At 45.4% G+C, this 14,641-nt stretch overlaps 1 protein-coding gene and 1 long non-coding RNA gene across 7 annotated transcripts in view; one reads left to right on the top strand and one right to left on the bottom strand.

The window, feature by feature from the left end:
* Positions 1-14,641, top strand: part of LOC147006366 (uncharacterized) — a 113,195-nt gene that overhangs the window by 14,193 nt on the left and 84,361 nt on the right. The gene's annotated exons all lie outside the window — the stretch shown is intronic.
* The window catches only part of LOC147006367 (immunoglobulin superfamily member 11-like), a 98,161-nt gene that overhangs the window by 2,031 nt on the left and 81,489 nt on the right, over positions 1-14,641 (bottom strand). For 5 of the 6 annotated variants that reach the window (XM_085869008.1, XM_085869005.1, XM_085869009.1 and 2 more), the window contains 5 exons: positions 11,965-12,157; positions 10,600-10,731; positions 7,076-7,225; positions 1,149-1,251; positions 858-924 (listed from right to left, as the gene is read on the bottom strand). In XM_085869008.1, the coding sequence (XP_085725134.1) occupies positions 858-924; positions 1,149-1,251; positions 7,076-7,225; positions 10,600-10,731; positions 11,965-12,157 (645 nt within the window). The remainder of the gene's footprint in view (positions 1-857; positions 925-1,148; positions 1,252-7,075; positions 7,226-10,599; positions 10,732-11,964; positions 12,158-14,641) is intronic. The other variant, XM_085869006.1, reaches the window with a different exon arrangement.

Here is a 14,641-nt window from a genome sequence, read left to right as displayed (position 1 = left end):
TTTTTGTGTTCGCGCTAACTGCAAATGCCTGGTGCTGGATGATTAATAGTTAGGGTGGTGGGCTTGGGATCCGAGGACCCCAAGTTCAAATCCCCCTTGGCTGTTGAATTAATACCAGGTGGGGTTGACTCTGCCTGTCATCCTTCCGAGGTCTGCAAAATGAGTGACAGCTTGCTGGTAACCTGTGTCGGAGTGGCGACCCGTCCAGGATTGTGCCGAATAGTGAAGGAGACTGCTTAGGCAGCACCAACGCTCAACACAGGGTATGGTCCCAATGGATGGATGGATGGATGGATGGATGGAAAACTACAATGATCAACAACCAGAGGAGGAGGAGGGAGACGGCCAACCGTCGTCTCCAGTATACAGCCATTCACTGGGATTTCTGGTGACTGTTGGTCCTGACGAATGGCCTTGCTTGATCCCACAACCAGAACTACAAATAGCACTTGGTGGAGAGCATACCTCTGCCAGGCTGAACAGTTTATGTTTTGTATTCCACCGATAGATCGGGTTCCAGTCGTGAACCAAAACCGAATCGCCTTGTTTGTGTCACCTAACCAACTCGTACACCAAGTTTTGTCATCAGGGAGTGCACAACGTTTTGAAGTATCACGTTATATGTCGTTTTCGGCCCCATCTCTGAATGGTGAAGAATCACTTTTTTAAAAATTTCAGTATCTGGATCCGGATTCGGATTTTCACCAAAATTGAATAGACTCTTCCTTTTCCGCTCACGGACCTTGTTTCCCACGGCCTAGTTTCTCACGAGTGGAGGGGTGAGGTGTTCCATGAAATGTCCAGTTGATCAAATGTCCAGTTCAACCGGTGCGGACATTTCACGCACGAACACTTACTTCATATATGTGGATGGGAGCGGTGGACTGGGACGGCTGCCTCGATACACATGACCAGGCGAACGCTCTGCGTGCGGACATTACATCCATGACAAGTTAAACACTGCCTGATACAGCAAAACAAAGAATATTAAAAAATTTATTTCACACACCAACGAATTATAGCATTCACATCGTCTGAACGGCCTCGGTACAAATGAGTGAATTAAATACACAATGAACAACATGAGAGGTGAACACTGAACACAGCAGGTTCACGTTGTCATGGCATCAATGATGACAAATCCAGACCTGCTTTGCTTTCTTCTTCTTCTTCGGAATATAAATGCCAGGCAAATTATAATCAAGATGAACCCGATGGTGAAAGAGACGGCGTTGATAGTCCCGAGGTGTTCTGCAAAAGAAAGTTAAAATTTAGGACTTGCACACCCCCAAATTGTTGGAGAACCACACACAAAACAAGGACAAATGTGTCCAAGAGCCACGTCCTAAAGGTTTTGTCTTCACCAGAAGAAGAAGAAGAAGAAGAAGAAGAAGAAGAAGAAGAAGAAGAAGAAAAACAACAACTTCCGATATTTCGTCACGTGCCTTGATGGAGCCAATAGCGAGACCCGTCATGGACGATCGTCGTTCATGACGAGAAAATAGTGTATTTCCGAAATTACAACACATTAAATGGAATAATCTTTAAATAGTAACGTGAACTTTTCGAAACTTTAAAGCAAATGTCTGAATATATTTAAAAGTTCATGATAGACGCTCTCAAAAGGCACCCTCAATGCGAGGATGTGTGGAGGTGTTTAGTATTAAAGGAGATCCGGATGCTGTATATAAAAGAGCCGACGCGGAGTTCTCTTGGAGCCACGTTCGATACGCGAGACGCGGCAAAACAATATGAATAAAAAAATCAAGCAACGGAAGCAAAGTTCGAGCTTTCACTCAAAAATGATTCTGGTTCGAGAGCGGAAAACGGAGTGCAAAGGTTGGATGAACAATTTGTCTTACTCATGAAGGCTCGTGTCGATCTACATTGGCAGACAAGTGCAACGATGGATGAAATCGACAGAACGTTCGTCGAGTTATGTTCATCGCCGTGGGAGGTCAGGAGAAGCTGACGTTTCGGACATTAACCCTTCAGCCGGCAGGATGTCCTCCAGGTGTGCACGCTTGCCTCTGTGCTGTCTCGCCGGGGGTGCGAAGAAAATTCATCAACGGCACAAGTTGGTGGATGTTAAAGATGGCACGGAGTCCTTCGCGAAGAGGAGGCGAGTCATCACTGGCACCTCAACGATCTACAAATTCCTGGCACCTTCGATTGAACGTCAAACTTGGCCAGTCGTGTCGTGAAAGACTTGGGCCAATTATTAAAGTAATGGTGATGGTGGCAGTCGTTTTCATTCTGATATCAATTACTTTCCATTACAAAGTAGTTTTTAAAATAATAATAATACTATTCCGTTCGTGCCGTAAAGACACATCGGGCTGCCGAGGCAGTTTCATTGGCAAGGAGTGCAGTCTTGGATGGGTTACCACTCCGACAGAGGTTACCCAGAATGGTTATTACCCCAGTACACTGGAACTCATTTCGCCGACCTCGGAAGGATGACAGGCTGAGTCAACCCCACCTGGTGTTTAATTCAACAGTTGACAAGGGCTCAAACTGAGGATCCTATGATCCCAAGCCATCCACCACTCAAACTCAGGACCCTATGGTCCCATGCCAGCCAGCGATCAAACTCAGGACCCTATGGTCCCATGCCAGCCAGCGATCAAACTCAGGACCCCATTCCCAAGCCAGCCACCGATCAAACTCAGGACCCTATGATCCCAAGCCAGCTATCGCTCAAACTGAGGACCCTATGATCCCAAGCCAGCCACCGCTCAAACTCAGGACCCTATGGTCCCAAGCCAGCCACCATAACCACTAACCAGCCACCAGGGTAGTAGTTATTTAGAGAAGAATATATTAGTGAAAGTGTTCTGATGACGCAACTTTCTGCCCCTGTGATGAATCGTGTGACGAATTTAACCCTCCTACACCAGGCTGATATTTCCCATAACAAGTTCTTTCCGAGGGTGTGAAACGTTTCCATGGGAACTAAAGCAAGGAGACAAACCCAAAGTGTACTTTCATGCCACTGCAATCCTCTTTTTCCAGTCGCAGTGCATTCTTGCACCCATTGTATTTATACCTGTCCCAGTCCCCCCCCCCACCATGTGCTCATAAAAGATAAGGTGGTTTTAAAAAAAGATCTCATTCTTCCACCTTTGTCTCCATCTTTTCTCAAATTCGAGTGACAAGCTTGAGGCTCACATGAGTTCACATATTGGTTTAAAGCTTTAACCCAAGTTTCCCTTCTCAGCTTCAGCGTTAACTGCCAACAAGACGTGTTTCCCATAGATGTGTAAAAACAATTATTATATATTTATCTCTGTCACCGAAGGTGGATGGCGGTTTATGTTTTCACCCCCGTCTGCCTGTCTGTTTGTTTGTCCTAGTGTAGGATATCTCAAAAAGTTGGAGACGGATTCGGACGAAACTTGGTGGACAGGTCCGGTGCGTGACAAGGACGAATTGATTCGATTTGGTGAACATCCGGATCCAGACACTCGAATTTTTTAAGCGATTCTTCACCATTGAGAGAGAGAGGTTGCCAAAACAAAATGTAGCACGATATCTCAAAAAGTTATGAACGGATTCAGATGAAGCTTGTTTATTTACGTGTGTCAACAGTGTTCTATTGTTGGTTTAAAAGTGGTTGTTGGCATTTCTACACTTCTTGTCAGCAGGATTTTAGCAGCTCTCTTAAGTTGCTGAAAAGCATTTACTTATCAACCACAAAATGGGGAGTGGCATCGCCTGCCAACCAGGAGGGATAAGCAGATTAACCCTGATCCCTGAAGGGCATTGGCCAGCCAGCTGGAATTGCTTTGTAATTAGATTGAGACTAGCTCATGTTTCAGAAGCAGAGAATCAACGTTCTGCTGCCTTCAGCCATATTGCTTCATGCACAAGTCCATCCCCAGGTCCATTTGCATGATAAAATGTCTGTTTTTGTAACTCAAATTCAAACCTCTCAACGACTCCAATAAAGCTCATCAGGAAGAAACCGATTACATTTTGTTATTTTACTTTTGGCAGGAAAAAGCAGATAAGTCCAGATGCCTTCCAGGTGGTCGAACGCAAAACCTTGCCCACACAGCTCAAAAATGGTCATTGCTTTGCGGTGGCCTTGTGCCTTCATTATTATCATAATCAGCACCAACGTCATCTCTATCACGTCCCATCATAATCACCTCCTTTCTAATGCATAAAGTCTTGTCTGTCTCACCTCATATCTGAGTCATATCTGAGTCATTCCTCATATCTGAGTCCAGCTGGGCCCGGAATCAATCTCACAGGCCCAATTCTGTACCATCTCTTGAGAAGCTATGTCCTTTTTCAGATGTGCTTCTTTCGATCTTTGATGATTCTTTTAACAGTCACTTTGGTCGTTCTGCACTGAAGGGAAAACTTATAGGGAGGGCATGACAAAGACCCTAAAAGCTCCAAGGATGTCTTTGGCCTCACATACCACCAACATGGCGGCCGTATGATTTCTCAGGTTGAAATTGTGGGTGGAGTCCCGTCGGCTGGCCAACCACTGGGCGCAAAGGAAGGTTGTACAACGCACGGACAGATGGACGAACAAGTGTATTATTATTTAAATCAAAGTAAGGATGATGGCAGAGCAAAGATGGGTAGGAGAGTATGATGGAATGGTGAGAAAAGAAAGAAGTTTGGGAGGGGAAAGACCGAGAGTAAAGGGAGTGAATGGGGTGGGGAGAGTTAAATGATTACCCCCATATTTGCATTCATAATAAATTTTTGACCCCAAATCTGGTTCAAATTCCAAGTCCTTCTTTTAAATGCGATTTATACCATTCAATGCTCCCATTAATATATTACAGACTGAAACTCGTGACACGGATGCACAAAGTCGATCCTGAAGCCGCTTTGCACAAAGGTCAGTATATCGAGATTTCCTTGTTCGTTTCCAACAAAATAAATGTACATCAGAAAGCAGTGAGACAAAAGTTGGCAAACCTTGTCTAGTGTCAGCAAAATTGCGATAACTTGGTCAAAATGTCATGAGTCATGACAAAAAGTAATTATATTGAAATAATCAATTACATTTTACATCAGTAAATTAATGTGTGTGTGTATGTGCATACACACACACACACACACACACACACACACACACACACACACACACACACACACACACACACACACACACACACACACACACACACACACACACACACACATATATGTACATATAGGGTGTCCCAAAAAATATACAACTTTTAAAATGCTTCGTTTGATCCTAAAAAAGCAGTAATTTTGTCACTAATGCTTCATTTCTTGTTGCAGAGACCCTGAAGTTTATTTTGATACCAAGCAAGCGCCAGAAAAATGCCAAGACTGACCGTACAACAACGGACGAAAATTGTTGAACTTTGGCACCAGACGAAACGTGTCCTTCAGGTGCAACGTCTTTACTCGAGACTTTTCGGCGTCCACTTGCGCCATGCACCAAACTTTCGGACAATAAAGTGCACCATCGCAAAGTTTACCAATGTGGGAACCATCTGTGACCTTCACAAGGGTCACAGTGGTCGGAAGAGGACAGGTCGTCGTGAAGAAAATGTGGAAATGGTGAGACAGGCGGTCGTTCAGAGTCCAAAAAAAATCGATTCGACGACTTTCTGTCGAGACAAACATTCATAAGAGCACCGTTCAGAGGATCCTTCACCAAGACATTCATGCCTTTCCATACAAAATTCAAACGGAAACGGTGCTTACTGATCGACAGAAACGCAAACGACTAGACCTTGCAAATTGGTTCTCAGGAAAGTTGGAGGAAGATGCAGACTTCCTCAAAAAACTTCACATGACGGACGAATGCCATGCTCACTTGTCCGGGGAGGTAAACAAGCAAAGCTTTCGGCACTGGGGAACTGAAAATCCTGGTAATGCATCAACTGAACTGGTGCCTCGATGTGTTCTCAAAGTCACCATGTGGGTGGCGGTTGGTTGGTATGGGATAATTGGTCCATACTTCTTTGAAGATGACCAGGGACGCACTTGCACGGTAAACCAGAGGAACTATCGCGAAATGATTCAGGAATTCTATCTGCGTGAGCTACGTACTCAGGCCCGCAGGAGAAACAACCTGATCCAGATGAGAACCCAGTGGTTCCAGCAGGATGGGGCACCGCCCCATACAGCCAGGGAAACAAGGCGTTTTCTCAACCAACATTTTGAGGTCCGCTTTATCGAACTCTACGAAGACGTTGAGTGGCCACCGTATTCCCCTGACCTTACTCCTCCAGACTTCTTCTTGTGGGGGTATCTCAAGGACTGGATCTATGGAAACCCGAGGCCTCAGACTCTTGATCAGCTGAAGGAAAACATCCACCGAGAAATCCAGAACATTCCTCAGGAAACGTTTCCCAAAGTGATGGAGAACATGACAACGCGTTTGCAGGCAGTGATCGGACAACGTGGAGCCGACATCGAACATGTGGTCGAAAAGAAAACGATGATTCCACACCAAAATTTAAATTTTGGTGGCAATTTTGACATTGGTACAATAAACTTCAACCTTTCACCTTTCTATCCAGCCATGTCTTTTTTAAAAATATATGTCATGACCATCCTCTTTGCAGATGAAAAGTTGTATATTTTTTTGGGACACCCTGTATATGCATACGAGAGACAGAGAGAGAGAGAGAGAGAGAGAGAGAGAGAGAGAGAGAGAGAGAGAGAGAGAGAGAGAGAGACAGACAGAGAGAGAGAGAGAGAGACAGAGAGAGAGACAGAGAGAGAGGGGGGACAGAGAGAGAGGGGGGACAGAGAGAGAGACAGACAGAGAGAGAGGGGACAGACAGAGAGAGGGAGACAGAGAGAGGGAGACAGAGAGAGAGGACAGAGAGAGAGAGAGAGAGGAGGGGGGGACAGAGACAGAGAGAGATTTTTGGTACATGCAAACTTTCTGTAATCATTCAAGACATATGGACAGATGAAGCATTTGGTTGGTCATTCTACCTTGATCAAATAACTCGATGACTCGAGTATACGCACAATACCTATTGACCCGACAGTTCTATGGGAAGGAATGAAGCAGCTCGAAAAGGCAAGTCAAAAGAAATAAATAAATCAAGCTTACCGGCCTCATGATAATTTCTTGTTGCAGTTAGCTTGAGCGTTATGTCACATGTGCTATTTCCGACTGCATTGGTGGCCAGGCACGTGTACATGCCATCGTGGGATGAGGACAGGTCGGATATGGTGCATCTCTTGCCAACACAATTGCTCACTGCACGCACACACATACACATACAGTATTTCAGGCTTGAACAAAAACATAGATGATAAATTACCCAAACAGTACACTTAAGCCACATTATTACTGTTATTTTCTTTATATCCATAAGACCGAGTCGAGACTCGTGGGATTGATGGAACACTGAACATAACACGCGTTATGACGTGACATTGCAAAAACGTAAAACATGTTTTGGGCGATAACTCCGAAACTAAGGGTGCTGGAGTAAAAATAACGATATTTTCCACCGTTGGGGGTTAGATTCGTCCGACGAAGAAATTATTTATGTTCCTTTGCTGTTATCTGTTTGTCTGTCTGTCACACGATTTTTGTCCACTTTTCAAGCAACCATTCTGAAATTGTGTGTGTGTGTGTGTCTGCCTCCCCAAGACCAACACATTTTTGGTCAGGATCCAGATACTCAAACTTTTTAAAAAAACAATTCTTCACCATTGAAAGATCGGGCCAAAGTTATGTACAGCACAATATCTCAAAAAGTTATGAACAGATTCGGACGAACCTTGGTGGACAGGTTGGGTGTGTGACACGAACAAACTGATTCGATTTTGGTGAAGATCCCGATCCGGATATGAGAATAATTTTTTTTTAAAAGTGATTCTTTACTGCACCTTTGAGGGATGGGGCTAAAAACGATATAATGCATGATTTCTCGAAGAGTTGTGGACTGATACCGACAAAACTTAGTGGACTGGTTCGGTGTGCGACAAGGTCGAATCCATTCAATTCTGGTGAAGATCCGAATCTGATAATTTTAAAAGTGATTCTTAACCATCGGTTGATCGGGCTAAAAACTAAATGTAGCATGATATCTCAAATGTTTATTGACGGATTCAGATTAAACCTGGTGGATCAGTTGGGTGTGCGACAAGGATGAATTGATTTGATTTTAGTGAAGATCCGAATTGTAAGCTTTATTGTCTTAGGTCACGTGACCCACCGTGGGCAAAGCGAGTCGGCACCGGCCAACTTTTATTCACAGATAATATTTTCGTTTATGGACATGTCGTGACAGTTTTGTGACTTTTTCTGGGATAATGGCTTCAAGTTACATCATTATGCAAAATTTCACCTTCTTTGGCCACTGAGAAAGTACAAAACATTTATATCAGTGAGTGAGTCAGTGTCTCAGTGAGTGGTGAAAAAGAGTTTTATATACAAGATACACATAAAACACACACACATACACACACACACACACACACACACACACACACACACACACACACACACACACACACACACACACACACACACACACACACACACGCACACACTGCGTTCTGGGCCCTGTTCTTTTTCTGGTTTTCATCAACGATCTCTCTGACTCTCTGGAAAATCCTCTTTACCTCTTTGCTGATGACTCCACCCTCTGCCGTACCATCTGACATCCCTCAGACCGGCAAGCAGCAGCTTCTTCGCTCACTGCAGATCTGGATAAAATCACAAACTGGTCCAACACGTGGAACATGTCTTTCAATCCAGATACATCTCACATTCTCACTATGTCTCTCCAGAAGGACCGTTTGGAAACCGCCCCCTCCCCAAATCTACCTCCTCAACAATCCTCCGGAAGAAGACCTTTCTTTCAAGCTTCTGGGTCTCACTATCTGCCATGATTTTCCTGGGAAAGCCACATTTCCAACCTGGTCTCCCAAGCCAGTCGCCGACTGGGAATCCTCCGTCGTGCAAAGTCCTTCCTCGGCCCACCTGAGCTCCTGACCACATACAAAGCTTTCGTCCGCAGCTTGATGGAGTACTGCTCTCCCCTCTGGGCTGGTGCTCCTGCCTCTCACCTTTCTCGGCTTCACACTGTGGAAACCAAGGCATTTCGGATCATTGGCATCTCCCACGATGAGGCTGAGTCTTTGGGCCTCTCACTTTCTCACCACAGGCAGGTCGGTGGTCTTTCTGTCTTCTCCCGTGTCCTCTCTGGTCTCGCCCCCCGTGCTCTGTGATTTGTCCCCACCATATTTCCGCAGGGCGCTCAAGGTCCACTAACAACCCCCTTCTGGTAAAACTACCAAAATCACGAATCACACACACATCACAAATCAGGTACACACACACACACACACACACACACACACACACACACACACACACACACACACACACACACACACACACACACACACACACACACACACACACACACACACACACACACACAACGTAGCTGGTCGTGGTTGTCAGGCTGGCCTGTGGTGTAAACGCAACAGTCCATGGATTGGCGTCGGACGAGCTGGCGTTGCGCTCGTCTGGTGCATAAGACACTGTGGTGCTGTCAACCTCCTGGTGTCGGCCCAAGTCCGCTCACAGTCGCCAGGGAGCCAGTTCTGGTGCCAAGTTGCGAGCAGGAGAGGGAGGCAGGTCCGCCCGACGTTCGACCCCGTACTCCGAGCCAGCAGAACCCCAAAGCCAACCGAGGTGAGGCACGAGGCACAGCAAGGCCACGAGACACGATGAATCCAGGAACGAACCAGCGCAACAACCGAGCACGCTCCCAGCACAACAGTCTCCACCAAAACGGTTTTTCTTTACCGATCTTCTTCCTCCCACCCCTTTTCCCGAACAGAACCTTTTTATCCTCGAGTCCTCGTCACTTCCAATCGAGCCGTTTTATTGGCCCTCCGCCGTCGCCTTCCGCCAATCGTGATCACGGGGTCGGAGCCATCCGCAGCACTGTCCTGTGACATTACGGCAAACCTCCAGGGAATACTAAAAGGGTTTACGCAGACACACTTACCCGAACCCGTGTCCCTATCTAATTACGTGACAATTATCATTTCCCCCTTAAAGAAATGGACATTTACTAGACAACTTATCACCACTGAATTGCTACTTATTACATCGAGATCCTGGTAAACTCGAACAGCATGGCATACCTAATTAAACATCCTAATTACCCTTTGAATGCATACCCCCCCTCAAACGTAACAATACACAAAAAAAAAAATTGAACACGACATCCACTTGTGTTGTTGTAACAGAATAACCAGATTAGTTCCTCCACATTTGATGGAATAATATCAATACAACATCATGCATGACACAATGATTTCTTTGAAATTGCTCTTCGCAAAGTATAAAGATACTTGAAGATCGCTGTTGATGGTCTGGAGAAAATAACTGCAAGAAAAATTATCCAAAAGGAAGGACATTTGATTGTAACGAGTGAACAAAATAATCAGGAAAACCTGTGAGAAAGGAAACGAAGGAAGGGAAGCAAAAGGGATGACCACACTGGAAATGTTCATCAACCTCCTTTTCCAGGTGTGATGATTTCAAAAAAATGAATGATTAAATATGAACAAGTGAGATCATGATGAAGGAGCAGTCATTACCTCTTTCCCCATCAGCTCCGAACCAGCCGTATGTTACATTCGGCCATCCGGTAGCCCCCTCACAAGTCAGGGATATGTTACCCCGTGGCACAACGTCCCCTTCCAAATGGCAGCTCGGTCCGGTTGGTGGCTCTGGTGTGACAAGATGAACTACTCATTCAACGGCACATGAGAGCAAAATGAACTCGAGACGCGGAAACAATGACAATACGGTAATTATAACAACAAATACCATTATTGTTACGCATCTGCGGTAACTGCTGTTATGTTACTCATTGGGCTTCGCAAGATGCTGCTCTCGAGTCGAGAAAACCACATCCTGAAGGCAATGCTCACAATGACCCGTCCGTACCATCCTCGTACAAGGGTCATCATAAAGGTTATGTCACCACCACCTGCGTAATTGGTAATTGAAAAGGTACCGATGAGCAGCTTCATTCATGTCACATGATTCAAACTAATCTCGATCCTTTTCAATGGACTTGTGCAGCGGTGGCCTTCCTTCTTGTGGATTTTCGATCCCAGCACAGAGGCCCCTCCTTCTGAAGCATCCTCAATGCAGTGGACATGATTTTATTTTTTTTGAACCTCTTCAAAGGATGCAAAACGACTTCCCTGACCACAAGGTGTTTATTTAAAGAGGGTTTCACGACGATTCAGGTGAAGGAATGGAAGGCTGGGGGAATTCCAAGCCTTAACAACAAAGGATTCTCGGACGAGAATCGATCCTCGAAGCTCCTCGCTTCGATCGAAGGGGGAGAAATTCCCCCAAGAAACAGCAGTGTGTCTGTCCCTGATCTGCTCTCGACGCGCTCTTTCCGAAGGGAGAATCGCTCCAAAGCAGGAACGCAACACGAGCCTCATCAACCCTCCTCTTTCATCCACTCCGTGTGTCTCGCGATGTCACCTGCCCTTATAAGTTCGATTCATAAATGCCCACCTGGAGCTGTGCTCCTCGCCTCTGAAGAGCCAATCCCACGGTTGCCCTGGATTCCAAAATTTTGACTTGTTCAGGTTAGTCTCGACTGATCCAGATAAATCCCGACCCAGCCAATCAGCCGTGATCATATCCAACAATGATCCTCGCTTCTGCCCCATGTTGAGTTCCTTTCGTTACGTGCCATTTTTAACAACAATCATCAATGTCGTTTCCATTTTTTTATTCCTGATTGAACTAACATTGCAAATACTAAACCCATTCCACGATAAACCAATCATTGTGTCCGTACAAAATGAGAAGTCCCAAAACAACAATCGTTGCATCATCAACCATTCCACTCAAAGCGAAACATCACAGCAATAGCAACACGACAGGGTGCAGGGAGTGCTCGTGTCTTATCTCGAGTTGCGAGGAGCCAACCGTACTGTATACGTTGACGTTGAATGAGGAGAAGATTTGCAGTTGTGCAGACATCATAGCATCTTCGAGGCACGTGTAAGAACCACTGTCCACGGCCTGGGACTTGCTTACATGAAGGGTGCCATTTCCAAAACAGTTAGCTCTCCCAGAAAACTGACCAGGAGCAATTGTGGCGATTTCTTTCTTGAGTGCACACACCTATGGCAGGACAGGGAATGCAGGTAAGAGATGTCATGAGCACAAGAGCTTGAATATGGCTCGAACACCGAGTCATTTTGCATGACAATTAAACTTCTGTTAAAAGGTTACCCATTCCGAGCAACAAAAGTCACCACTCAAGGATAGGTGGCTACAACATTACAAGCCAAAATTAATCCCACCTTTTGTGAAGTCTGTTGAAAGGAAATTTTGGTATGTCTTTCACAAACCGGCTGACCAGGACTGACTCCATGCGATGTTTGACGTCCACCAGCAAATGCTAGTCGATGAGAGACAGCTTTACGTCCATCCAAGGGCCGGCACACTTTGTGCTGCAACAACCTCCCTGTGAAGGCCCAATCTAACAGTTTTTGTCAGGCTCAAAGCGAACTGCACGACCTCTGCCTGATGCTGTCAGGACCATTAGAGGGCAGGATAGTTCCTCATGTATTCGATTTAAAACGGAAAGTACCGTATCATGATACTCTGATCATGGCCACTGCCTGATAGTTCTAACTACAGTGACTCAGCAGTGTATGCACACAGTGCATTTAGCACTAGCATTGTATCGTGACACTCTGATATTACACCTGAACTCTTATCCACCCACAAAGCCTCCATCTGCAGCTTGATGGAGTATTGCTCTCCAATCTGGGCTGGCACCCCTGTCTCACATCTTGCCCAGCTTGATGTTGAAGAAACCAAGGCCTTCAACATACCATTGGAATCTCCCATGATGAAGCTGAGCATATTCACTGTCATTGCAGACAGGTTGGTGGTTTCTGTCTCCTTCTGCAGACTTTCTGGTCTTGTAGCCTCTGCCCTTTCTGTGCTCCTCCACTCACCCCCCAGGTTTCTGCAAGCAACACATAGTCTACCTGTGACCCCCTTCAAGTGAAACTCCCATAATTCAGAATCGAAGCTCACCTCCACTCATTCGTTCTTCTGTTTTTTTCCCCACCTGTGGAACCAACTTCCACATTCTCTTCAATCTCATTCTTCTCAACAAGTTTTCAAGACAGCCGTTCACTACCATCTCAGATCGTCCCCCATCCAAAACATTTATCTTTTCCACTCCCATTAACTCCTCCTTCCTCCCCCCCCACCGAGTCCCCCTCCTTCCAAATTCCCAGTATTTTGCCTTCCTGAGAGTTTGCTGATTGTAACTATCTCGTGCACTCCTTGCATTCTCCCCTAACCCCTCATTCTTACCCGCATCCCTTGTTTGTCCGTCAGTGTCCAGCTCTTTTGTCCTTCAACCGTGCTGTTGGTGCTTTCCCCATCTCTCTCTACTGTTCCTTTTGTAATGTTGCATCTTTATCCGTTCTGGGTTCTCACTCTTCCACGAGGCTCGATCTTGTATTAAAACAAAATTCCTGCTAAGCTGCTAGTTCTCCAATAACAAGGACAAATGTGTCCAAGAGCAGCGTCCGAAAGGTTTTGTCGGCAAAAAAAAAAAAATAAAAACAACAATAACTTCCGATATTTCGTCACGTGCCTTGATTAAGCCAATCGCAAGACCCGTCATAGTGTATTTACGTATTTACGAAATATAGTGTATTTACGAAATAAATAATGTATTTACGAATTTACAACACATTAAATGGAATAATCTTTAAATAGTAACGTGAACTTTTCGAAACTTTAAAGCAAATGTCCGAATATATTTAAAAGTTCATGATAGACGCTCTCAAAAGGCACCCTCAATGCGAGGATGTGTACATGTGCTTAGTATTTCAGGAGATCCGGATCGTGTATATAGAAGAGCCGAGTCCTAATATAAAGGTTTTGTCTTCACAAGAAGAAGAAGAACAAGAAGAAGAACAAAGCCGAGCTCTCTTAGAGCAGCGTTCGCTACGCGAGACGCTGCTAAAAATATCAAAGTTGATATGCAACAGCCCTAAACCGAACCCTAACCAACAGGCAGACCGGTATGTTGAGGGAACATTTCACAAACATCACGTCTCACAAATAGAAAGAACTGAGCAGGAACGTGACTCTCACCACCCACTCTTTCAACATGAGCCAGAACTCAAGAGATTGAAGTCCAGGAATCGTTTCCTTCTTGCTGCTTAGCCCCTGTATAGTAACCTCGATAGCCGCAGGATAGATGCCTGGTCAACGCATCTGCAATCAAGACCTCATAAACTGTCACATGACCCTGAGGAATCCCTGACAAAAGGAGCCGATGTTTTTTCGATTTTCCACAAATATGCCGAGTTGATGGGTCTTTGGTGGTTGTAACACAAACCGAGAGGGTTTCATGCCATACCGATGGCCGAAACACCCTAAGTGTGCCAGAAATTGGACGAGGTTTGTCCGAAATACCCGAGTGTGGATTGAGAGAGGATGATGCCATCCCCACGTCGCTCAAAACTGTAACACCATCTCTACCCAGGTACCAGCAAATGTGCACACACGATTTGAGCGGTGAATCAAACACCTCACCGGCTAATGTGGACCTTTTGGCCTAAGTTGACCTCA

This window comes from Eptatretus burgeri, unplaced genomic scaffold (genome assembly GCF_056783735.1).
Source record: "Eptatretus burgeri isolate ZD-2024b unplaced genomic scaffold, Ebu_testis_v1 Ebu_testis_scaffold_3184, whole genome shotgun sequence".
Classification (NCBI taxonomy): domain Eukaryota; kingdom Metazoa; phylum Chordata; class Myxini; order Myxiniformes; family Myxinidae; genus Eptatretus; species Eptatretus burgeri.
The sequence above is the reverse complement of the archived record's forward strand: the minus strand, read 5'-3'. Positions and strand labels throughout refer to the sequence as shown.